Here is a 23,034-nt window from a genome sequence, read left to right on the forward strand (position 1 = left end):
GATAGGAAAGCACTTCAGCGGGTCATCTCTAGCGCACAGAAGATCATCGGGACACAGCTCCCAGCCCTGGAGGACACCTACAGCTCTGGCTGCCTAAGGAAAGCTACATGCATCTGTAAGGACAATACACACTCATGTAATCATCTGTTTGAACTTCTTCCATCTAGCAGACGTTATAAGATTTTCTATGCCCGCACTTCCAGACTGAAAAATAGCTTTTTCCCCAGAGCTATAATTGCTCTGAACCAATCGATCAAGCATCGTCCATAAATTTGTTATATTGCTACTTTAATACTGGTTTTATGACTGTCATGCATCTGAGTTGCGCTTTTGTACTGCTGGGCAATGCTTGTACTGGCTGGTTACTTGATTTTATTTATTGTTTATTTATTTTATTCATTGTTTTATAGCATTGAGTATGAGAGTTGGAAACTCATTTTTGCCATATTGGTGCATGACAACTGTACTATGCAATGACAATAAAGATATTTCTTTTCATCCCACAACATATGGAATCACGTTCAAGAACTCTACAACTCATATTCTCAGTATTATTTATTATTACTATTTGGTTTTCATTTGTATTTATACTGTTTGGCATCTTTTGCACATTTGGTGTCAGTTTTTGTCTGTATGTTACTTTTCATTGATACAATTGTATTTCTTTGTTCTACTGTGAACACCCACAAGAAAATTTATTTTGTGGGTAGTATATTGTGACATATATACACTTTGATATTAAATTTATTTTGAACTTTGAACCACCTAAGTCAGTGCAAAGGGGTTAGAATATAAGAAAAGACTCACGCTGAGCAGCTCGTGATAGATTAAATATAACTTATTGATAAAGCAAAATAAAATATTAAAAGAGAAACCACAACTACTTCTCTCAAAAACATTATCTCAGGAAAAATGAGCGGAAGGTATCTAAATACAAATTAAGTGCATAATATCAATCCCATTCACATGCAGTCATGTTGGGAAGGGCAAAACTGGATAAGGATAAGGCTAAACATTAAATAAAGTTGGATAAGTACATAAATGGATGGGAGGGGAATGGAGGGCTCTGGTGATGATGCCACTAGGCAGAATAACAATTTGGCAATGACTAGATGGCCTGTTTCTGTGCTGTGTTGTTCCATGACTCTATAAACACAAAAACGCTGGTGTTTTCCCCCCCTGTGGATGCTGCTGAGTTCCTCTTGTGTTTTGTGTGTTGCTCCAGAACCCAGCAACTGCAGTCCCCCGTGTCTGAATGTTGGCAAGGGATGAGGGATTGAGAGGGTAAATTATCCAGTCATTACCACTTTGGCTGGGCATAGCCAGATTGCTACATATAAGAATGTAAGATCCTAAGGGAAAAGAAAGGGCAGATGCTTGGATGTTCTTATGAAGGAGAGAATCTCAAACAAAGGGATGTAGTACAATATAAGGGGGCAGTCTTTTAGAATTGAGGTTACAGGAATTTCAAGGTGAAACAATTCACCTTGAGTAATATTTATTAATCCTTATTTAAGACTGAACGTACCAGTACTGGAGATGATCCAAAAGAGATTCAATGGGCTATTTCCTGGGATTAGAGGATTGCTATATCATAGCTGGCTGAAGAAGCAAGGTCTGTATTTATTGGAGTTTAGAAGAATGAGAAGCAATTATATCGAAGCATGTAAGATCCTAAGGGGAAAAGAAAGGGTAGATGTTGAGATGTTTGCACTAATGAGACAATCTTGAACAAGGTGATATCGTACAAGAAAAGGGGGTTGTCATTTTAAACTGAGGTCATGGGAATTTTTTCTCACAGAGGAAGGTGAATCTCCAGAATGCTCTACCCCAGAGAGCTGTGGAAGCCGGATATTTGAGGTATTTAAAGAAGAGGCAGCTAAATTTTAGAAAGATCAGGAAATTGACAGCTAGAGGGAACTGTCACAGAAAAGGAGGTGCAGCCTTTGGCAGATCAGGCACGATCGTACTGGTGGGGTAAGGGGCCCTCTCCTGCTTCCTTGTGAATCTAAAAAGAAATGCAGTTGTTGGAGATCTGAAATAACAGAAAATGCTGGAAACACTCAGCAAACATTAACTGTGTTGATCTTTCCACAGATGCGACCTGCTGAGTATTCCCAGCATAGCCTAATGGGCTTCTTTATCAATGTATTCTTTTTTGTGTAATTTTATATAATTTATTTTTCATTTGTGTTTCTCTTGTAAATGTTGCATCCCTGATCCTGTGGCTATGATGCTGCTGCAAGTAAGCTTTTCATTGCACCTCTGCATGCATGCACTCATGCATACGACAATAAACTTGTCCTTGACTTTGATATCAACAAAATAATCAGAAGCCTTGCTAATGATACGGGAGTTGCCTGTCCATACACCGGTAACTCCATTTCCTTTATTACTGAAACTCTCTCCAACATTGCAGTGCAGAATGTACTGCACTCCAGGATGCCCTGAGGTTTATGCGATATGCAGTCAAGTTTTTCCTTCTAAACACAGACTGAATGTTCAGGTTGCCTCCCAGGATTGATTTAATTCCTTTCACGGCACGATCACTGGCGCAGTATTTGCTCCTCGGTGAAAGTTTCACATGCATAATTTATCAGACTCCCGCCTTCACAGACCATTGCTCATTTGTAAAGTTAGATAATGCAAAGTATTATCTCTGGCCTCCAGGGTTCTGCAGTAAATGGTGGATGCATATCAGCTCTCAGGTTGTAAGCTATGATATATTCAATGATTTAACAATGGTAATGTGTGATGGGTAGGCTATCACTTAAGAAAATGGCAAACATCCTAATGGGAACACACTGTCTTTTTCATAAATATATTACAGACATTTTTAGACCAGGGGTTCCCAATCTTTTTTATACCATGATCCAATACCATTGAGCAAGGGGTCAGTGGACTTCAGGCTGGCAACCCCCGTTTTAGACAAAACTGCTGATTTTCTGGTTATTTTCAGTATATTGATGGTAAGAGATAGCTATGCGCAAAGTGGGTGCCATGTTTATGTGCCACTTAACAGGGATGTTTGACTTTCAAATTCATAGGTCCCATTTTCAGGAAGTGGAGGAACAGCACCTCATATTCTGCCCAGGAAGTCCACAACCTGACATTGCATTGAACATTGAATTCTTCAGCTTCTGGAGTTCTCCACTGTCCCTTTTCCCTCTCCTCTCTCCCTAACCAGTACTTCCTACATGTGTCCTGAGGTAGCGATTTGACCCAAAGCAATTGTCCTGATACGGGTATTTGACCCAAAGCAATTGTCCCGATGCAGGTATTTGACACAAAACATCAACAATCTCTTTCCTCCAATAGATGCTGCTCGACCTACTGAGTTCCTCCAGCGGATTGCTTGTTGCTTCATACATGCACTCCAGTGCATTGCTCACACACTGGTTCCCCTCTCCCCACTGATCCCACCTTCCCTCACAACCTCCCTCACTTGTTTCCATGTTCCACCTTCTTCAATCAGAATCCATCATCTTCGGTTCTTTGTCATTCCCACCCATCATTTCCCAGCTGCTGTTGCATTTCCCATACCCCCCCCCCCATCTCTTCTCACCCCATTCCCTCCTCATCTGGATCACCTCTTTCCTACCATCCCTTGCTCCACCTTTTCCCTCCACCTCTTTATACTGGTCATCTCCCCTCTGCATTTTCAGTCCAGACAGAGGGTCTTGAAGCCAAATGTTGAAAAGTCGATATCACTCTGAAGTTGCTGCCTGTCCCAAGGGGTTCCGTTTGCCTCTTGTGTAGTACCATGATGTTGCCTAGCTCTGAGTATTTCAGTTATAAATAAAGATTGTACAGGTTGAGTTTGATTCCCCTGGAGCAGAGGCCGATGTGGCGGCATGAGCCAGGTGGGGGTGCGGTGACCTGATTGATTTGTATTGACCTAACAAATATATATAGGATTTTCATTGCACCCTGATGTATATGACAATATACAAAACATACCTAAACTAACTAACCAACTAACTAACACATGTCTGCAAGAAACTGTAGAGAGTTGTGGACACAGCATGCACATCATGAAACAGGGATACCTCTTTTCCCTTATTAGGGGGAGAGAGAGAGAGAGAGCCTGTGGTATGTCGAATTACCGAGTCAACAAGTAGTCTTTGTGTCTTTATTGATGCTTGCTACATGCTTGAGTGCTTGGGGGAGGGCACTGATGCTTTGTTGCCTTTGAGGGTGGGGAGGAGGTGTCATTGCCTTGATGCTGCTTATACCTGGGAGGGGGCAGCTGGGGGGGGCTTTGGGGTTCTAATGTTTAACTGTCATTCATTTTTTTGGGGCACTCCTCTGCTTTTGTGGATGTTTGCAAAGAAAAAGAATTTCAGGATGTATATTGTATACATTTCTCTGACATTGTACCTATTGAAACCTATTGAATTAAAGAAACTAGCCTCCTTTCCATGGGCACTTCTCGCTACCTCCGTAAAGCAGCCAGTATAATCAAAGGCCCCAACTATCCCATTAATTTTCTCTTCTCTTTCTCATTGGCAGGAGAAGCAAAAGCCTGAAAGCATGTACCAAGCACAGGTCAATGACAGTTTCTACCACCTTGAAATAAATAGTTCCCGAGTACAATAAGATGAAATTTGCCTACCACCACAACAGGTCTAAAGAGGACACAATTTCACTGACTCTTCACTTAGGTTTGGAGCACCTGGACAACATCAATACATGTATCAGGTTGCCGTTTAATAATTACAGCTTGGCATTCAACACTGCCACCCAAAATACTAATCAACAAGCTTCAAATCCTGGGCCTCTGTACCTTCCTCTGTGATTGCATCCTTGACTTTCTCATTGGGAGATCACAGTCAGTGCAGATCAGAAATAACGTCTCCTCTTCACGATCGACACAGGAGCATCTCAAGAATGTGCGCTTAGCCTATTGCTCTGTTGTCTCTACACACGCGAATGTGTGGCTAGACACAGCTCTAATGACATCGATAAATTTGCCAATGACACCATTGTTTTCGGCAGATGGTGATGGGGAGGGATAAAAGACTGAGATAGATTAGCTTGTTCAGTTGTGTCGTAGCAACAACCTTACATGCAATGTCAGTAAGACCAAGGAGTTGATTGTGGACTGCGGGAAGGGGAAGTTAGGACAACACATACCATGGGGTGAACAGTGGAAAAAAGGGTGAGCTTCTTTCACTCTGAGTAGTTCCTAGGTATCAACATACTGTATCAGATGATCTGTCCTGGGCCCAACACATTGATACAGTCATGAAAACGGAATTCCAGTTGCTATACTGCATTAGAGGCTTGAGGTGATTTGGTATGACAGTAAAAACTCCAGCCAGTTTCTACAATTGTACCGAAGAGAGCATTCTGACAGCTTGCATCGCTGCCTGGTATGAAGACTCCACCTGGTATGAAGACTCCGCCTGGCATGAAGACTCCGCCTGGCATGAAGCTGCAGAAGGCTGTAGACTCAGATAACTCCATTATGGGGAAAAGGCAGGTAGATGGAGCTGAGTTTACAGGCAGATCAGCCATGATCTTATTGAATGGCGGGGCAGCCTCGATGGGCCGGATGGCCTACTCCTGCTCCTATTTCTTATGTTCTTATTATGGGCACAAGCCTCTCCACCACTGAGGACATCTTCTAAAGGTGGTGCCTTAAGAAGGCAACATTGATCATAAAGTAAACTCACTATCCAGGACATGCTCTCTTATTATTAACATCGGGGAGGAGGTACAGGAGCCTGAAGATTATTTATTTGTTTGTTTCTTACTTTGTTTATTATTTATAATTCATAGCAATTTTATGTCTTGTATTATACTGCTGCCACATAACAAATTTCATCTCATAAATCAGTAACAATAAGCCTGATTCTGAAGAGTAACTCTTGACCTCACAATCTACCTTGTTACGATCTTGCACTTTATTGTCTATCTGCACTGCACTTTCTCTGTAGTTGCTACACTTGATTTTGCATCGTTATTGTTGAACTTTGTTCTACCTCAGTGCACTGCGTAACGATTTGATCTGTACGCAAGGCAAGCTTTTCACTGCATCTCAATGTATGTGACAGTAATAAACGACTGTAATTCCAATATCTACACAAGCATGAAGAGGTGATCAGAAGAGAAGATTGGATAGGCACATGGATGGTAAGGGTATGGCGGGTTATGGTCCCAGTACAGGCCGATGGGAATAGATGGTTTAATTGCTTCAGCATGGACTTAATAGGCTGAAGGGCCTCTTACTGTGCTGTACTTTTCTCTGACACTATGACGTTACAGGGACAGTAAGAATCTTTGCCGCAACAGGTTCTACAGATGTTGGGAATGCAGAGCAACATACAAAATGCTGGTGGAACTCTGTAGATCAGGCAGCATCTCAAGAGGGGAATAAACAGTCAATGTCCTGATGAAGGGTTTCAGCTCAAAATGTGGACTGTTTATTCCTCTCCATTGATGCTGCCTAAACCTGCTGTGTTCCTCCATCATTTTGTCCATTGCCACATGGCAGGTGCTTAAAACAAGAGGGCATACAGGTAAGGGGTTGCAGTTTTAGAGGGGATCAATATCTTTCAAACAGAGTAGATGAAATCTGCAATGTCCTTCCTGAGGAAGTAGCAGAGGTACTTTCACAAAACCTTGGAAGCATCTAGACAAGCACTTGTATCGCCAAGGCACTGAAGGCTATAGACCAAATACAAGTTAATGGGATTAGTATATAAATACAAGGGTCGACATGGACACAATGGGCCAAAGGGCCTGTTTCTGTACTGAATAACTCTATGATTCTGAAAGTACTTCAGTGGTTGTAAAGGTGCGTTGTATCAACCTGAAGAAATAAGATGAACTATGATGAATATATAAAATGAGCACAAAACTGATACGCTGAATGACTGAGGACTTTTTAAAAATATCCATCTCATTCGGTATGGAGAGAACAATGGAATTGTTAAGGCACAGAATGAGGTGATTTGGAACTGACTTCTTAGAGATCAATCACACCAGACCTGTTTCCCTGATCTTTTCCCACTGCCTTGTAAATTATTCTCTCTCAAGAACCTGTCTAATTCCGTCATGAAAGCCCTGATTGATTCTGTTTCCATCAGCCTTGCCAGCAGTCAGTACCAGTGCATAAACACAGAGTAAAAGTCACTGTCATACAGAGATACAGCATGGAATCAGGCCATTCTGCCCTTCAATTTTGTGTTGACCAGTTGACCATTAACCACCTATATTGCACTGATCCTACAGTTTAGATTAGATTATGAGGACACTCAGTCCTCGCTTATTGTCATTTAGAAATGCATGCATTAAAAAATGATACAACGTTTCTCCAGAATGATATCATAAGAAAACACAGGACAAACCAAGACTAAAACTGACAAAACCACATAATTATAATAATATATAGTTACAACAGTGCCAAGCAATACCATAATTTGATAAGAGCAGACCAGGAACTTAGGAACAGCTCTTTTTCTCTGCCAGCAGATTTCTGAATGGCCCATGAACACTAACTCGCTATTCCTCATTCATTCATCCATCTATCTATTCATTCATCTACCCATCTACATACAGGACTGTGCAAAAGTCCTGGGCGCATATATATATATATAAAAAAAAACTAGGGTGCCTAAGACTTTGCGCAGTTCTGTATTATACTATTGTTGTGTCTTGCTTTAAAAAAACACCTACACCTTCTTCTGATTTGTGTCTCCATGGATGGATGGATGCATATGTTTCGAAATAATTTAAAATTAGAGCACAGAAGCTGAACGTTCAACCCCCTGTCTGCATACTAGCCAAAAACTGACTGTATACTCGATGTGATGAGTCTTGCCGAGACCTTCCTATATTAACACTGGGTATTCGGCACTCAGGGTTAGATCTAGAGCAGATTCCATCAGCCCATTGAGGATTATCTGGCTGCAGATTTACAGTAAGGGAGAAGGTGACTTCCTTTTAAGTTAGTTTAATGTTTTTAATCATCTTTAACTGATTCCTATTCTTAACTAGTAATAAGTTTTACTTGTTTGTGAATGTCCAAATGCCTTTAAAAATAATTTAAAATCCCGTGCAGCTTTTGCAATGGGCAAAACAAGATCTGGGGCATCATGGCAGTAGCAGCAACAGAATGGCCTCAGTGCACCACTGATGTGCCTGTTGTCCATTGGACTACCTTGCTGGTATTTGGGATATCTAGCAGATGGGATAGGTGTGTGGGTTGGATTGCAGGAGACAACACCGGCAGGTGGGACTTGGGCCAGAAACTTTTGACCCATAAAGAATTAAACTTCAGGGACCTTTAATGTTGTGAAGGGCTGCAGAGAAAATCTGGGAAATATTTGAGGGATAAGCATTTGGTCAGACAAGAGTTGAATAGGGATAATCAGCATGACTTTGTGCATGGGAGATCACATCTGATGAATTTGATTTTTTTTTTGTTTGAAGAAATAACTAAGAAGGTCATTGAAGACACTGTGGTAGATGTGGTCTATATGGACCTCATTAAGGCTTTTGATAAGCTTCTACATGGAAGGCTGCTATGAAAAGTTAGCTCTTGGCATCCAGAGGGAGCTAGCTAATTGGATACAGAATTGGCTTGATGGCAGGAAGCAGAAGGTGATGGTGTTAGATTGTTTGTTAGACTGGAGGCCCATGACTTGTGGTGTACTTCAGGGCTCGGAGCTAGGCCATTGCTTTTTTGTTACCTACAATTACGAGCTGACTAGGAAAGTACAAGTCGTGGTTTATTAAGTTTGCAGATGGCATTGAAATAACCAGAGTCATAGTCAGTGATGAGGGTTAACAGGATTTACACAGGAATTTTGATTAGTGAGTGAGTGGGCCGAGGAGTGGCAAATGAAGTTTAATTCAGGTAAGTGTGAGATGTTGCATTTTGAGAAGACAGACAAGGTGGGACCATAGCAATGAATGATAGGGCCTTGGGTGGTGTTGTAAAAGAGAAGAATCCGAGGAATAAAAGTGCACTGTACTTTGAAACTAGCATCACAAATAGACAGGGTGGTGTGCAAGACGTTGGTGAGGCTACATTTGGAATACTGTGTTCAGTTTTGGCCACTCTGCTATAGGAAAGATGTCATTAAGCTGGAAAGAGTGTAGAGGTGATTTATGAGACTTGTTGCCAGGACTTGAGGGACTGAGTTATGAAGAGACATTGAGTGGGTTGGAATTTTATTCACTAGAGCTTTGGAGAATATACAGGTGCAGTCTTTATCCTTCAATTGGGGAATCAGGAACTAAAGGATTTATGGTTGGGGTGAGAGGGGAAATATTTAACAGGAACCCTGCATCTACATGTGGTCAGTATATGGAATGAGCTACCAGAGGAAGTATCTAAAAGGTACATTAAGAACATTTAAAAGACAGTAGTATAGATACTTAGATCAGGAGGTTTAGTCCAGGGGTGTCCAAATTTTGTGCCATGAAACCCTACCATTAACTGAGGGGTCTCTGGACTCCAGCTTGGGAACCTCTATAGCTTAGAAGGGTTAAACAAGAGTCACAGGGCTAGATTAGATGGGAACCTTGGTCAGCATGGGCTAATTGGGCCAATGGCCAGGTTTCCATATCATACGACTCTGTGGTTCTGATGACTGGAAAGAGTAACGCAGAGCATTGGCATGTGGAGGCACAGAGTAATGAGCATTGGATGATGAAAATTTAACTCTATTTAGTATAAACTTGTATAAAATGCAATCATCCCAAAATCCTGAGAGTTTATTAATCTTGAAACTGCACTCTGACTATTTTTATCTTTTATTTAGAGGTACAACGTGGAACTGGCCCTTCCAGCACAATGACCCAGCAACCCACCTATTTAACCTTATCACAGGACAATTTACAATGACCAATTAACCTGCTAATGAGTATCTTTTAGTTGGAGGGAACAGTAGAACCCAGAGTAAACCCTCACAGTTCACGGGGAGAATGTACAAACCTGATCCATCAATGACAACAAGTCCAGTTAATTTCCATTTATCATAGCAATGATATCAAGCATATCTTCTGGGAGCCTGAATCCCTCGGCAACATTAGAAATGCATTAAAATATCGTACAGTAAAATCACAAATAATTTCTTCTGGAGCAACAGGCTGAAAAACTGCATTTATTCTGTCACTGCACATCTGGAAGAGATGGGTCCTTAGCTTCCATATGCGAAGGAAGTTTCCAAATAGGCAAATGTTTTGCTGTGCAATTTGAGAAGGACATTCAGATCATTAAACCCCCAGCTCAGTGTTACACTTACCGCTGATCCATTTGGCCTCCACATCATGAATCTTGAATTCTTCAGTGAAGAGATCATCAAAGGTGACCTTTGCCTTTAATGCCAGGCTGTTATCTTCAACTGTGGGCAGATACAAACAACACATGAAGACATTAGGTATATCTAGAATTACAGAATACAGAGGCAGACAGCAGGAGAAAGAATGCCTGAGAAAGAATGAGACATTCCAATGCCATGAATTTGATTAAATTGTCTTTGAATTTTAAATAACATAATGGGAGGTTTGGTGGGGGGGCTGTTTTAGTTTCAGGAACATTAAGACCATAAGACCTAAGAGCAGAATTAGGCCATTTGCTCCATCAAGTGCCCTGCTTTTCAATCATGGCTGATTTTTCTTTTCCTCAGCTATTGTCCTGCCATCTTCCTGTAACCCTTACCCCCTTCACTAATCAAGAACTTATTCATTTCTAACCTTAATAAATACACACAATGACTTGATTTCCTCTGTGGCCGCAGATTCATGACCTTCGGCTGAAGAAATGCCTCTTCAGCTCGGTTTTAAAGGGATGCCACTTTGTTCTGATGCTGCGCCCTCAGATCCTGGACTCCTGTACTCATGGAAGCATCCTCCAGGCCTACCTTATTACTACCGGCTGGTCCATCATTAGTTTAACCTCTACAGGCCTCAGTCTAGAATTTTTAGCATTAATGGATAATATAGCATTGAAAAAACCCTTAACCTACACAGTCCATAACTACCAAGCACCTACTTACACTCTTCCCATTTTATTCATCTCACATCCCTATCAACTTCAACAAATTTAACTACTCACCCAGCTTAAGGTGGCGCCTCACCTACTGACCCGCATATATTTGGCATGTGAGTGTAAACTGGAAAATTTGGGGGAACATCACACGGAGAACACGTGAACTCGACAGTTTTGGAGATCGGGATTGAACCCAGATCAATAGAACAGCGAGGCGACAGCTCTGCAACTTGTATCATTTTGATTGGAGCTCTCTCACAGGTGGATTGTTACACCACCTCTTTGGGTCAGAAATCCAGGGTTAGCTAACAGAAAGCCGGCCGCATCACTGTCTTGTAAAAGGGCGGCTACTGCACAGGATCCAAATAAGCTGCGCAGAGTTGCGGCCACTTCCCTCCATCGTAACCAAGACATCTTCAAGGAGCGATGACTCAAAAAGGTGGCATCCATCATTAAGGAGCCCATCACCCAGGTCATGCCCTCTCCTTATTGATACCACCAGGAAGGAGGTACAGGAGCACTCACTCAAAGATTCAGGAACAGCTTCTTCCCTTCTGCCATCTGATTTCTGAATGGATAGTGAACTCATGAACACTACCATAATTATTTATTTTATTTTCATTTTTGCACTAGTTACTTAATCTAACTATTTAAATACATCTATATATATATTTAAAGTAATTCAGTTTTTACCTATACTATTACATATTGCATTGTACTGCTTTTGAAAAGACCACTAATTTCATGACATATGCCAGTGATATTAAACCTAATTTTAATTCTGAACTGTCACACGTGCAAGGTGCATCATCTCAGATATCTTATATTAGCACTTAATTCAGACTCTCACCATTTTTTTTACAGAAGCCCCATTGAGAGAATCCTCTGCATCACAGCTTGGCATGGTAGCTGATCTGCCTGAGACGGCAAGAAACCACAGAGAGTTGTGAATGCAGCCTAATCCATCACAAGCACCAACCTCCATCCATTGACACTGTCTACTCTTCTCGTAGCCTCAGGAAGGCAGCCTACACAGCCAAGGATCCCTCTGATGCCAGCTGTTCTCCTCCCCCTATAGGGCAGAAGCTGAACACGTACCAACGGGCTCAATGATGGCTTCTATCCTGCTGTTTGTTAGACTTCTGAATGGACTTCTTACATACTAAAGATGAATTCTTGATTTCTCAGACTACATTTCATTGGCCTTTGCATCGTATTTCAGATTCAGATACATTTATTTATCACATGTACATCGAAGTATGCAGTGAAATATGTTGTTTGTGTTAACAACCAGTGCAGCCTATGGACGTGCCGGGGGCAGCCGACAAGTATGGGCACACATTCCAGCACCGATGTAGCATGCCCACCACGTTCCGCAGAACAATACAAGCAACAACAACAGACCAACACCACAAAACAACAAGAGCAAAACGAACTGCTTTCTTTCGTCCTACCCACTCACACGCACAGAGCAGGGCAGACTGCCTCCAGGACATCACACACCCATGTTGTTCGCCTTCGAATGCAGAACATGGAGTGGAGGCCTAGACTCCATCCTGACCACTACCTCACTGCTCCCCCCCCCCCCGCCAACATCCCTGTCCCTAAACCTTAACCTGATCCCTTTCCCTTTGTTAAGTGGAAGCAGGTTCATTGGTCTGATGAGTGAGGTAGAAGACAATGATTAGGAATAAGCACATTAATCATTTACTTATAAACTGTAAAACATTCAACCAAACATCTAAGTCATCCCTAATTACACAAACTACGAAACTAAATATTTAACAGATACTTAGCTTAGAGTGTGTGTGGGCCCTGGTATATTTGCTGCATACTTTCACAATGGTTCTTCAGCACTGGTCGTGAACTGAGCCTGAAGCGACCGCTGGGGATGAAAGAAAAGAGCCCAAGCCTCCTGCATGTGCTATTCTTATACCCCTGAGGTGCCCAAAACTAGACACCGGTGCTGGGGCACACAAAGCAACCAATGGGAAAGAGCTGCTGCATCCTTCGAAAGGGCTAATCGATGACCAGTACACCCCACATGACACCCACCTGTCCCCAAAACTATCCTTACAAATCCATAGGGCAAGTCTGATCTTTGGCCTTGTTAGAGACATCTTGAGCAGAAGATTTCTCTACCCGCTCTGCACCTTCTCTATAACTGTAACACTTTATTCTGCATTCTAATTTTTATTTTCCATCTATATTACCGATGTATTTATATATTGAATAATGTGTCTGGATGGCATGCAAACGAAAGCTGTTCACCGGATCTCGGTACATGTGACAACAATAAACCAATTACCACTACAATTTTGCAGACAATAAAGGTATACACACACTGTGATCCCAAAGGGCACATTTAAATCATAACTGATTTCACAGATCTCACTTAGACAATCAGGAAAAATAGTTATGAAACCCCAAATATAGAAAATCATGAGACAGTTTTATTGAAGTGTTTCAAATTAGATTGAGGAAAGGGAAGGCAGCAGGTAACCTGGGTGTACTTGTCACTGAAGGCAGCTTCTCAGGCACGGAAAGCATTTGGCCAAATGATATGATGTCATTCACTTCAAACAGCTTTGAGTGCAGAAGCAAAGATGTCTTACTGCAGCTGTACAGGGCCTTGTGAGACTCCTAGTTTTGTTTCCAGCCTTGGCTTCCTCATCAAAGGAAGAATGTTCTTAACATGGTGGCGGGGGGCGGGGGTGGCGGGAGTACATCAAAGATCTACTTAGCTAATAGGAATGGACAACTGTATGAGGAAAAATTAGATTGATTAGGATTATACAAACTGGAGTTTTGAAGACTGAGGAGGGATCCCATAATATTTTAATGGGAGTAGACAATCAGATACAGGGAGGATGTTCCCGGTGGCTAAGAAGTGTAGAGCCAGAGAGACACTGTCTTAGAAAACATCGTGCACCATTTAGAGCCAAGATTAGGAGAAATTTCTTTACCTAGTGTGTATTCAATCTGTGAAACACTCTACCACAGAAGGATGTGAGGGCCAAGCCATTAAGTATATCCCAGGAGGAGGTAAATGTATATCTTAGTGCTAACGGAATTAAGGATGATGGGGAGAAGGCAGAAACAAAGTGCTGAGGTTGGCAATCAGCCGTGATGGTGTAGGATGGTGGACAGGCTTGTGACTATCACACACATGCTACTGTTTCATGTGATTCAATGCTTCTAACCAGGGATCTGGGATGCAAAGAAGCAAAAAGGAAGTCTTTCTCTGGCAAGGGAAAGTGAGAATGTGGATGGTGGCTTGATCTTCAGTTTAGGGTTAATTCATTCAGCATGTCATCAAAAAATTTGACAAACCTCTATGAATGCTGTAGCTGGTTGCATCAGGGCCTGGTATGGAAATGCTAATGGTCAGGAATGGAAAAGACGACAGAAAGTGATGGATCACAGGCAAAGGCCTCTTGACTTTGAGCACATTTATATGGAGTGCTTCCAGAAGAAAGACTCTGACACTCTAGACCATGCACTCTTCTTGCTACTACCATCAGGCAGGAGGTACAGAAGTCTTAGGTCCCACACCACCAGGTTCAGGCTCGTGAGCCAACGTGGATAACTTCACTCACCAAAACTCTGATCTGATTCTATAACCAACAGACTCACTTTCAGGAGTTCTTTACAACTCATGTTCTCAGCATCATTTTTAATTTGCACAATTGTCTTCTTTTGCACAGATTGTTCGTCAGTCTTTGCTTATGTATCATTTTTTGTCATTTCTATTGTATTTCTTTATTTTCCTGTAAAAGCCTGCAAGAAATTCACTCTCAAGATAATACGTGGTAACATATAGGTACTTTGATAATAAATTTTACTTTCAACTTTAAACTTTGATTCAGGGTGAATATCAGTAGAGGAAATTTAGAAAAAGCTCCATCACAAAGCCATAGAGGCTGAAGGAAAAGGGTCAAATGAAGGGTCCTGCTCCTCAGTTTTGGAAAAGACCTCTTGCGATTCAAGAACAATTTTCTGCCCTTGATTTAAATATATAGCATGAATGATAAGGAGTTTGAGAGATGTCTTGGCAGCATTATCAAGAGTTAGAGGAGCAATGCAGGTAGATGGAGTCACGATATGAATAATCCATGATCCGATTAGAGCCAGTTGCTTCCATGTTCAATGAATATCAAAGGTGACTTCTGTGCAGATCAACTTAGATGTTCTTGCATCTCAAGATTACAAAATAGACTGAGGAAAATCATAAGAATTGTTACAGAACAAATGGAGGGCATTCAGTTCATCAAAATTTTGTGGCTTCTGGCAAGGGAATCCTATAAGCTAATTCCTCCCCTTTTCCCCATAGCCCTGTATATTATTATCGCACAGGTGCCTATCCAGTTTCACTCTTTTCCCAGAACCCTTATAGGCAGTGAATTCCAGATCATGAAGAGCTCTTTCCCACGTCCCCTTTACACTTTCTTCCACGGCTCCAGGCCCTTGAACCAACTGTTGATAAAAATTTCTCTCCACCTTCCACAGGGCATTCAAGCCAACACTGCTGCTCCATTTGGAAAAGACCTCTTGTGATTCAAGAACAACAATTTTCTGCCCTTGTTTCAAATATCCAGCACCAATAATAATTTGACTATTTTGGAGAAGGATTTGGTGTCACCTCCAGTCTGTGAATTTCTGTTCCTTTACATCACTCATCACAACCATCATCCACATCACATTATTGTTCCCTTTAGTTATTCAATTTCTCCTGCCTTCCTCTTCTGCACAAGCTTTCTTTGTGTCTCCTGCCCTCCCTGACATTCCCTGCACTTTAACTTTTCTAATTTCTGATGGAAGGCCATTGTCTTGAACACCACACGCTGCATCCAAAAGCAAACAGCATTATGAAGGACCTCACGCATCCCTCATATAAACTCTTTTCCCTCCTGCCATCTGGAAAAAAGCACTGATACATTCAGGCTCTCACGACCAGACTATGTAACAGTTTCTTCCCTCAATACCCAGAGCCTGGCTTGACACCAACTTACTATACTCTCTACTGTGCCTACTGTCTTGTTTATTATTTATTATTATTTATTGTAGTGCCTGCACTGTTTTGTGCACTTTACGCAGTCCTGAATAGGTCTGTAGTCTAGTGTAGTTTTTGTGTTTTTCTCTTACGTAGATCAGTGTAGTTTTTGTATTGTTTCATGTAGCACCATAGTCCTGGAAAACATTGTCTCATTTTTAATGTGTTCTGTACCAGCAGTTATGGTTGAAATGACAATAAAAAGTGACTTGACTTGACTTGACTTGAAAAGCCATACAGGAATGAGATATGCCAACTAGTGGAGTGGTGTTGCAGCAACAACCTGGCACTCAACTTCAGTAAGATGAAGGAGCTGATTGTGGACTTCAGGAAGGGTAAGATGAAGGAACACATACCAATTCTCATAGAGGGATCAGAAATGGAGAGAGTGAGCAGTTTCAAGTGTCAAGATCTCTGAGGACCTAACCAGGTCCCAACATATTGATGCAGTTATAAGGAAGGCAAGACAGCAACTATACTTCATTAGGAGTTTGAAGGGATTTGGTATGTCAACAAATACACTCAAACACTTCTATAAATGCACAGTGGAGAGCATTCTGACAGGCTGCATCACTGTCTGGTATGGGGGGGGGGTTGGCTACTACACAGGACTGAAAGAAGCTGCAGAAGGTTGTGAATTTAGTTGGCTCCATCTTGGGTACTAGCCTACAAAATACTCAGGACATCTTTGAGGAGCGGTGTCTCAGAAAGACATCGCCATCATTAAGGACTTCCAGCACCCAGGGCATGCCCCTTTCTCACTGTTACCATCAGGGAGGAGGTACAGAAGCCTGAAGGCACGCACTCAGTGATTCAGGAACAACTTCTTCCCCTCTACCATCCATTTCCTAAAAGAACATTGAACCCATGAACACTACCTCACTTTTTTTAATATACATTATTTCTGTTTTTTTGCATGATTTTAATCTATTCTGTATACGTATACTGTAATTGGTTTACTTATTTATTTATTATTTTTCTTCTTCTTCTTCTTCTATATTATGTATTGCATCGAACTACTGCTGCTAAGTTAACAAATTTCATGACACATGCCAGTGATAATAAGCCTGATTCTGACTCTCTGCTTCACTCTCCACAATTGAAACCTGACCTATTGAATTTTTCCACCTTTTTTTTAATTTTCAGATTCCCAGTACTTTAAAGGCAGCTCATTCCACTTGTGCCTTTTTGTACAAGTTTACACAAAGGATAAACAGTTCACACAAGCAAATCTCACTATAGGTGAAATCCACGACCATGCACAGTGATTAGCACCGATGAGAAGATGACAATTTATGCAAGATCCTTTGTCTCTTTGTTATCAAAGCCAGCTGTCTTATTTTAATTTTTTTTATGTAGATAAACTTACATGCATGATGACAGACGTACAGCACAAGGACAGCCCTTTGGCCCCAATGTCGGCGCTGAACATGATACTGAATTAAACTACGTTTTTCAGTCTCTACATTAGAATCAAGTTTATTACCACTGAAGTATGTCATGAAATTTGTTGATTAGCGTCAACACTACTACTACATCGACTCAGGCCTAGGGTGCAGGCGTCGGGCACGATGACGGACTCTCCACTTCTCCCTCTCCCTCATCAGTGTGTTCAGTTCATCTATATTAGCCGTGCCGCTGTCTTCTAGGAGCGTGTTGACCATAGTCTTGGGAGGGCGCCCAGGGTTCATCCTCCCGTGCTTGGGCTCCCATATGATGACTAGGCTGGCAGGTAGCTCGGGGTGGCATAGACAGTGCCCCGCTACTTGCAGTCTTCTCGCCTCGATTTTAGTGGAAAGCATCGGTAGCTTGTTATAGAGCTCAACATTCGTCATATGCTGTTGCCAACTCACATCAAGAGCCATCCGGAGCATTCATGTATAGCAACCATCTAGAGACTTTCACATCGTCTTGGTGAGTGTCCGCATCTCGCATCCGTACGTGAGAATGGACTACAGTGCGGTGCAGTACACTAAAAAATCTATGTTACAATAAGAAATATAATTAAGTAATGCCAAAAAAGAGCAAAACAGTGAAGTAATGTTCATGGGTTCATGAACCATTCAGAAAACTGATGGTGGAGGGGGAAGAAGATGCCCCTAAGTTGTTGACTGCATGTCTTGAGGCTCCTGTATACCCTCCCAGATGGTAGTTACAAGAAGACAGATGATGATGAGGGCCTTTAATGATGGATGCCACCTTACTGAAGCCTGGAATGGGCTACCAGATATGGAAGAATCCACCCTAAATGGTTGCAATTTAGGAGGTTTTTAGAGAGACACATCAATAGACATGGAATGGAAGAACATGGATCATGGCATTGTGGCAGAAAGGCCTGTTCCAGTGGTGTATTAGTCTGTATTTTATGTCTCCTTCTCCGTCTCACACAATATTACTCTACGATTCATTGACACTAAATACCTTGTGAAAATAGATAATGGCTGCTTAATTTATCTATGCCTCTTAAATTTTCATGAACTTCTATCAGGTCTGCCGTTCAGCCTCCACCGCTCCAAATTAGAATTCTCTTTGTACTTTTACTAAAAAGTTTCAACCTGTATTGATCTAAAATGCTTGTACCTAGCCAACTGAAGGCAGAGCAGATGGTGAACTCTGTATAATATTGTCCCCATAGCATAACATAATTTTCCAGAGTTGCTACCATAGCAACACCATATTAATGGTGTCTCTAAGGGATAAACAACCTTTCCTGCCTTTTTCCGCTGATAATCTCTGGAAAATCCACACTAAATGTTAATGATCCCCATTTCTGTCTTGAGGTGTCAAGGAACGCAAATACAAATTATATACCTCTAAGTGGACAAAATTATTGTGAAAGATTTAGCCCTTGGGGAAAAGAGAGGAACTTCAGGAGAGCATTTTAATAGCAGTTAAGACTTCACTCAGAATAATCATTACACCTAAACTCCGAAGAAGCCTTCGTACGTGACTAAATCCATGGCAACTGGTACGAGTGTTCCCTAGCCTGGTCTGACTCCGACCCAATAAGGGACGGGTTAGATCCCCATGCCTGGGACAAGATTGGTGCCTGCAACAGTGCACAAAGCCTCCCTAGATCCACAGAAATTCAGCATGTGAGAGAATTATCAGGATAACTCAATTACTTCATGGTCATTAAGATATTAGACTCTCACGGTGCAGCTATCCTCGGGCCAATAACTTTGGGGTTGGGGCTTTCTAGCAACATGACTTCCGACATCAAACTATCCCACTCCTTGGCTTCTGCCATTGATGCCACTGCCCATCAACCCCATTGAATTAATGATGACTGTTAGAGAAACAGTTGTCATTTCCTGATCATCAGGAGTTTAATAAGCAATAACAAAAATTGCTCAAGGGAAATTAAGCAACATAGAAAACAGTTTCATGATCCCATGACATTTCTCCCTCGTCTGCTCACAGCATGAGCTTGAAGAACAATTATAAGACCATAAACCCATAAGATAGAGGAGCAGAATTAGGCCATTCAGGCAATCGATTCTGCGCCATTATTCCATCATGGCTGGTATATTATTTCTCTCAACCCCATTCTCTTGACTTCTCCCCATAACCTTTGATGCCCTGACTAATCAAGAACCTATCAATCTCTGCTTTAATTATACCAAATGACTTGACTTCCACATCTGTCCGTGGCAATGTATTCCAGAAATTCACTATTCTCTGGCTAAAGAAATTACACCTCATCTCTTTTCTAAATGGACCTCCCTCCCTTCTGAGGCTGTGCCCTCTGGTTTGAGATTCCACCACTACAGGAAACATGCTCACCACTGCCACTCTATCTAGGCCTTTCAATATTCAAAAAGTTTCAAAGAGATACCCTCTCATTCTTCTAAACTCCAGCTAGACAGGCCCAGTCAGCAAATGCTTCTCATATCTCATATGTTATCTCTTTCATCCCCAGAATCATTCTTGTGAACCTCTTCTAAATCCTCTCTTACGCCAGCACATCCTTTCTTAGATGGGGGGGGGGGGCAAAACCATTCACAATACTCCAAGTGCAGTCTAACCAATGCCTTAAAAAGCCTCAGCATTATTTCCTTGCTTTTGCAATCCAGTCCTCTCAAAATGAATGTTAACAGTGCATTTGTCTTCCTTACTACTGACTTAAATTGCAAGTTAACCTTTGGGGAATCCTCTCAAGTTCCTTTGTACCTCTGATTTTTGAATTTCTCCCCATTTAGAAAATAGTCTACACCCTTATTCCTTCTCCCAAAGTGCAATTCCCCACAATATTTCATCCTCCATTTCTTTGCCCATTCTTCCAATCTAAGTTCTTCTGCATACTTGCTGCTTTCTCAACACAACCTGCTCCTCAACTTTTCTTTGTATTGTCTGCAAACTTGGCCAAAAAGCCATCAATTTCACCATCCAAATCCCTGACGTATAACGTGAAAAGAAGCGTTCCCAGCACTGACTCCTGTGGAACATCACTAGTCACTGGCAGCCAAACAGAAAAGCCTCCTTTATTCCCATTATTTGCCTCCTACCAGTCAGCCAATTTTAATAGACAATAGACAATAGGTGCAGGAGTAGGCTATTCAGCCCTTTGAGCCAGCACCACCATTCACTGTGATCATGGCTGATCATCCACAATCAGTATCCAGTTCCTGCCTTATCCCCATAACCTTTGATTCCGCTATCTTTAAGAGGTCTACCCATCTCTTTCTTGAAAGCATCCAGAGACTTGGCCTCCACAGCCTTCTGGGGCAGAGCATTCCATATATCCACCACTCTCCGGGTGAAAAAGTTTTTCCCCAACTCCATTCTAAATGGCCTACCCCTTATTTTTAAACTGTGGCCTCTGGTTCTGGACTCACCCATCAGCAGGATCATGCTTCCTGCCTCCAGCGTGTCCAATCCCTTAATAATCTTATATGTTTCAATAAGATCCCCTCTCAGCCTTCTAAATTCCAGAGTATACAAGCCCAGTCGCTCCAATCTTTCGACATATGACAGTCCCGCCATCCCGGGAATTAACCTTGTGAACCTACGCTGCACTCCCTCAATAGCAAGAATGTCCTTCATTCAAAATTGGAGACCAAAACTGCACACAGTACTCCAGGTGTGGTCTCACCAGGGCCCTGTACAGCTGCAGAAGGACCTCTTAGCTCTTATACTCAATGCCCCTTGTTATGAAGGCCAGCATGCCATTAGCTTTCTTCACTGCCTGCTGTACTTGCATGCTTTCTTTCAGTGACTGATGTACAAGAACACCTAGAACACCTTTTCTATCCATGCTGGTATCTTTCCTGTGATACCATGGGTTCTTATCTCGTTAAGCAGCGTAATGTGCAGCACCTTGTCAAGGCCTTCAGAAGACCCACGTAAACAACACCTACTGACTCTCCTTTATCTATCCTACTTGTTACTTCCTCAAAGAATTCCAACAGATTTGTCAGTTAAGTTTCCTCCTCATGGAAACCACGCTGACTTTGGCTGATTTTATCATGTGCCTTCAAAAAATCATCCTTAATAATGGACTGCAACATCTTCCCAACCACTGAGGTTAGGTTAACTGGCCTATAGTTTCCTTTCTGCCCCTCTCCCTTCTTGAAGAATGGAGTGACCAATCCAGTTTTTCTGTCCTCTGGAACCTTTCTAGAACCCAGTGATTCTTGAAAGACTTCTTCCATAATCTCTTCAGCTACCTCTTTTAGAACCCTGAGGTATAGGCCATCTGGTCAGTTAACTTATCTACCTTTAGATCATTCACCTTTCCAAGCACCTTCTCCTTTGTAGTAGCAACTACACTCACTTCTGCCCCCTGAAACTCTCAAATTTCTAGCATTCACAGTGAAGACAGACACAAATACCTATTAAGTTCATCTGCCATTTCTTTGTCCCTCATTACTACCTCTCCAGTGTCATTTTTCAGCAGTCTGATATCCACTCTCACCTCTCTTTTGTTTTTTACATACTGTATCTGAAAAATCTTTTGGCATCCTCTTTTATATAATTGACTAACTTATGGCATTTTTAGTGGCCTCCAGTTGGTTTTTAAAAGCTTCTCAATACTTTACCTGACCACAAACTTTTGCTAAATTATATGTCCTCTTGTTTGCTTTTGTGCTGTCATTGACTTTCCTTGTCAGCCACGATTGTGTTGTCTTCCCTTTAGAATACTTCATCTTTGGGATGTATCTATCACGTGGCTTCTGAACTGCTCCCAGAAGCTCCAGCCACTGCTGCCTTGCTATCATCTGTCAGTGTCCCCTTTCAATGAACTTTAGCCAGCTCCTCTCTCATGCCCTACACTCCACTGTAATATTTGACCTTAGCTTCTGCCTCTCAAACTGCAGAGTGATTTGTGTTATATTTTGATCATTGTCTCCTGAGGGTTTCTTTACCTTAAGTTCCCTAATCAAATCTCCCATGTTTTCTTGGGAACATCAGGACCAGATAGAGTGGTTAGTATTCCATATCAATGTTGCACGTCTGCATTTTACACATGTTTTATGGCACTTGAAGCAACTTGAGTTGAGCTTGCTCTGAATTCCAATGAATCATGCCGTCCTGCCAACAATTCCTTTTCCAGTCACCTCATTGTCAAAGAGAGTGCAATGCAATGGAGGGAGTACAAAGAAGGTTCACCAGATTGATTCCTGGGATGGCAGGACTTTCATATGAAGAAAGACTGGATGAACTGGGCTTGTACTCGTTGGAATTTAGAAGATTGAGGGGGGATCTGATTGAAACGTATAAAATCCTAAAGGGATTGGACGGGCTAGATGCAGGAAGATTGTTCCCGATGTTAGGGAAGTCCAGAACAAGGGGTCACAGTTTGAGGATAAAGGGGAAGCCTTTTAGGACCGAGATTAGGAAAAACTTCTTCACTCAGAGAGTGGTGAATCTGTGGAATTCTCTGCCACAGGAAGCAGTTGAGGCCAGTACATTGGCTATATTTAAGAGGGAGTTAGATATGGCCCTTGTGGCTACGGGGATCAGGGGGTATGGA

General features: G+C 41.9%; 1 protein-coding gene across 1 annotated transcript in view; it reads right to left on the reverse strand.

Annotated features, from left to right (window-relative positions):
- dpp6a (dipeptidyl-peptidase 6a) overlaps positions 1–23,034 on the reverse strand; it is a 515,918-nt gene that overhangs the window by 455,211 nt on the left and 37,673 nt on the right. The window contains exon 3 of the mRNA XM_072254436.1: positions 10,260–10,358. Within this exon, the coding sequence (XP_072110537.1) occupies positions 10,260–10,358 (99 nt within the window). The remainder of the gene's footprint in view (positions 1–10,259; positions 10,359–23,034) is intronic.

The sequence above is a fragment of the Mobula birostris genome, chromosome 3, assembly GCF_030028105.1.
Source record: "Mobula birostris isolate sMobBir1 chromosome 3, sMobBir1.hap1, whole genome shotgun sequence".
NCBI classification, from domain to species: Eukaryota; Metazoa; Chordata; class Chondrichthyes; order Myliobatiformes; family Myliobatidae; genus Mobula; species Mobula birostris.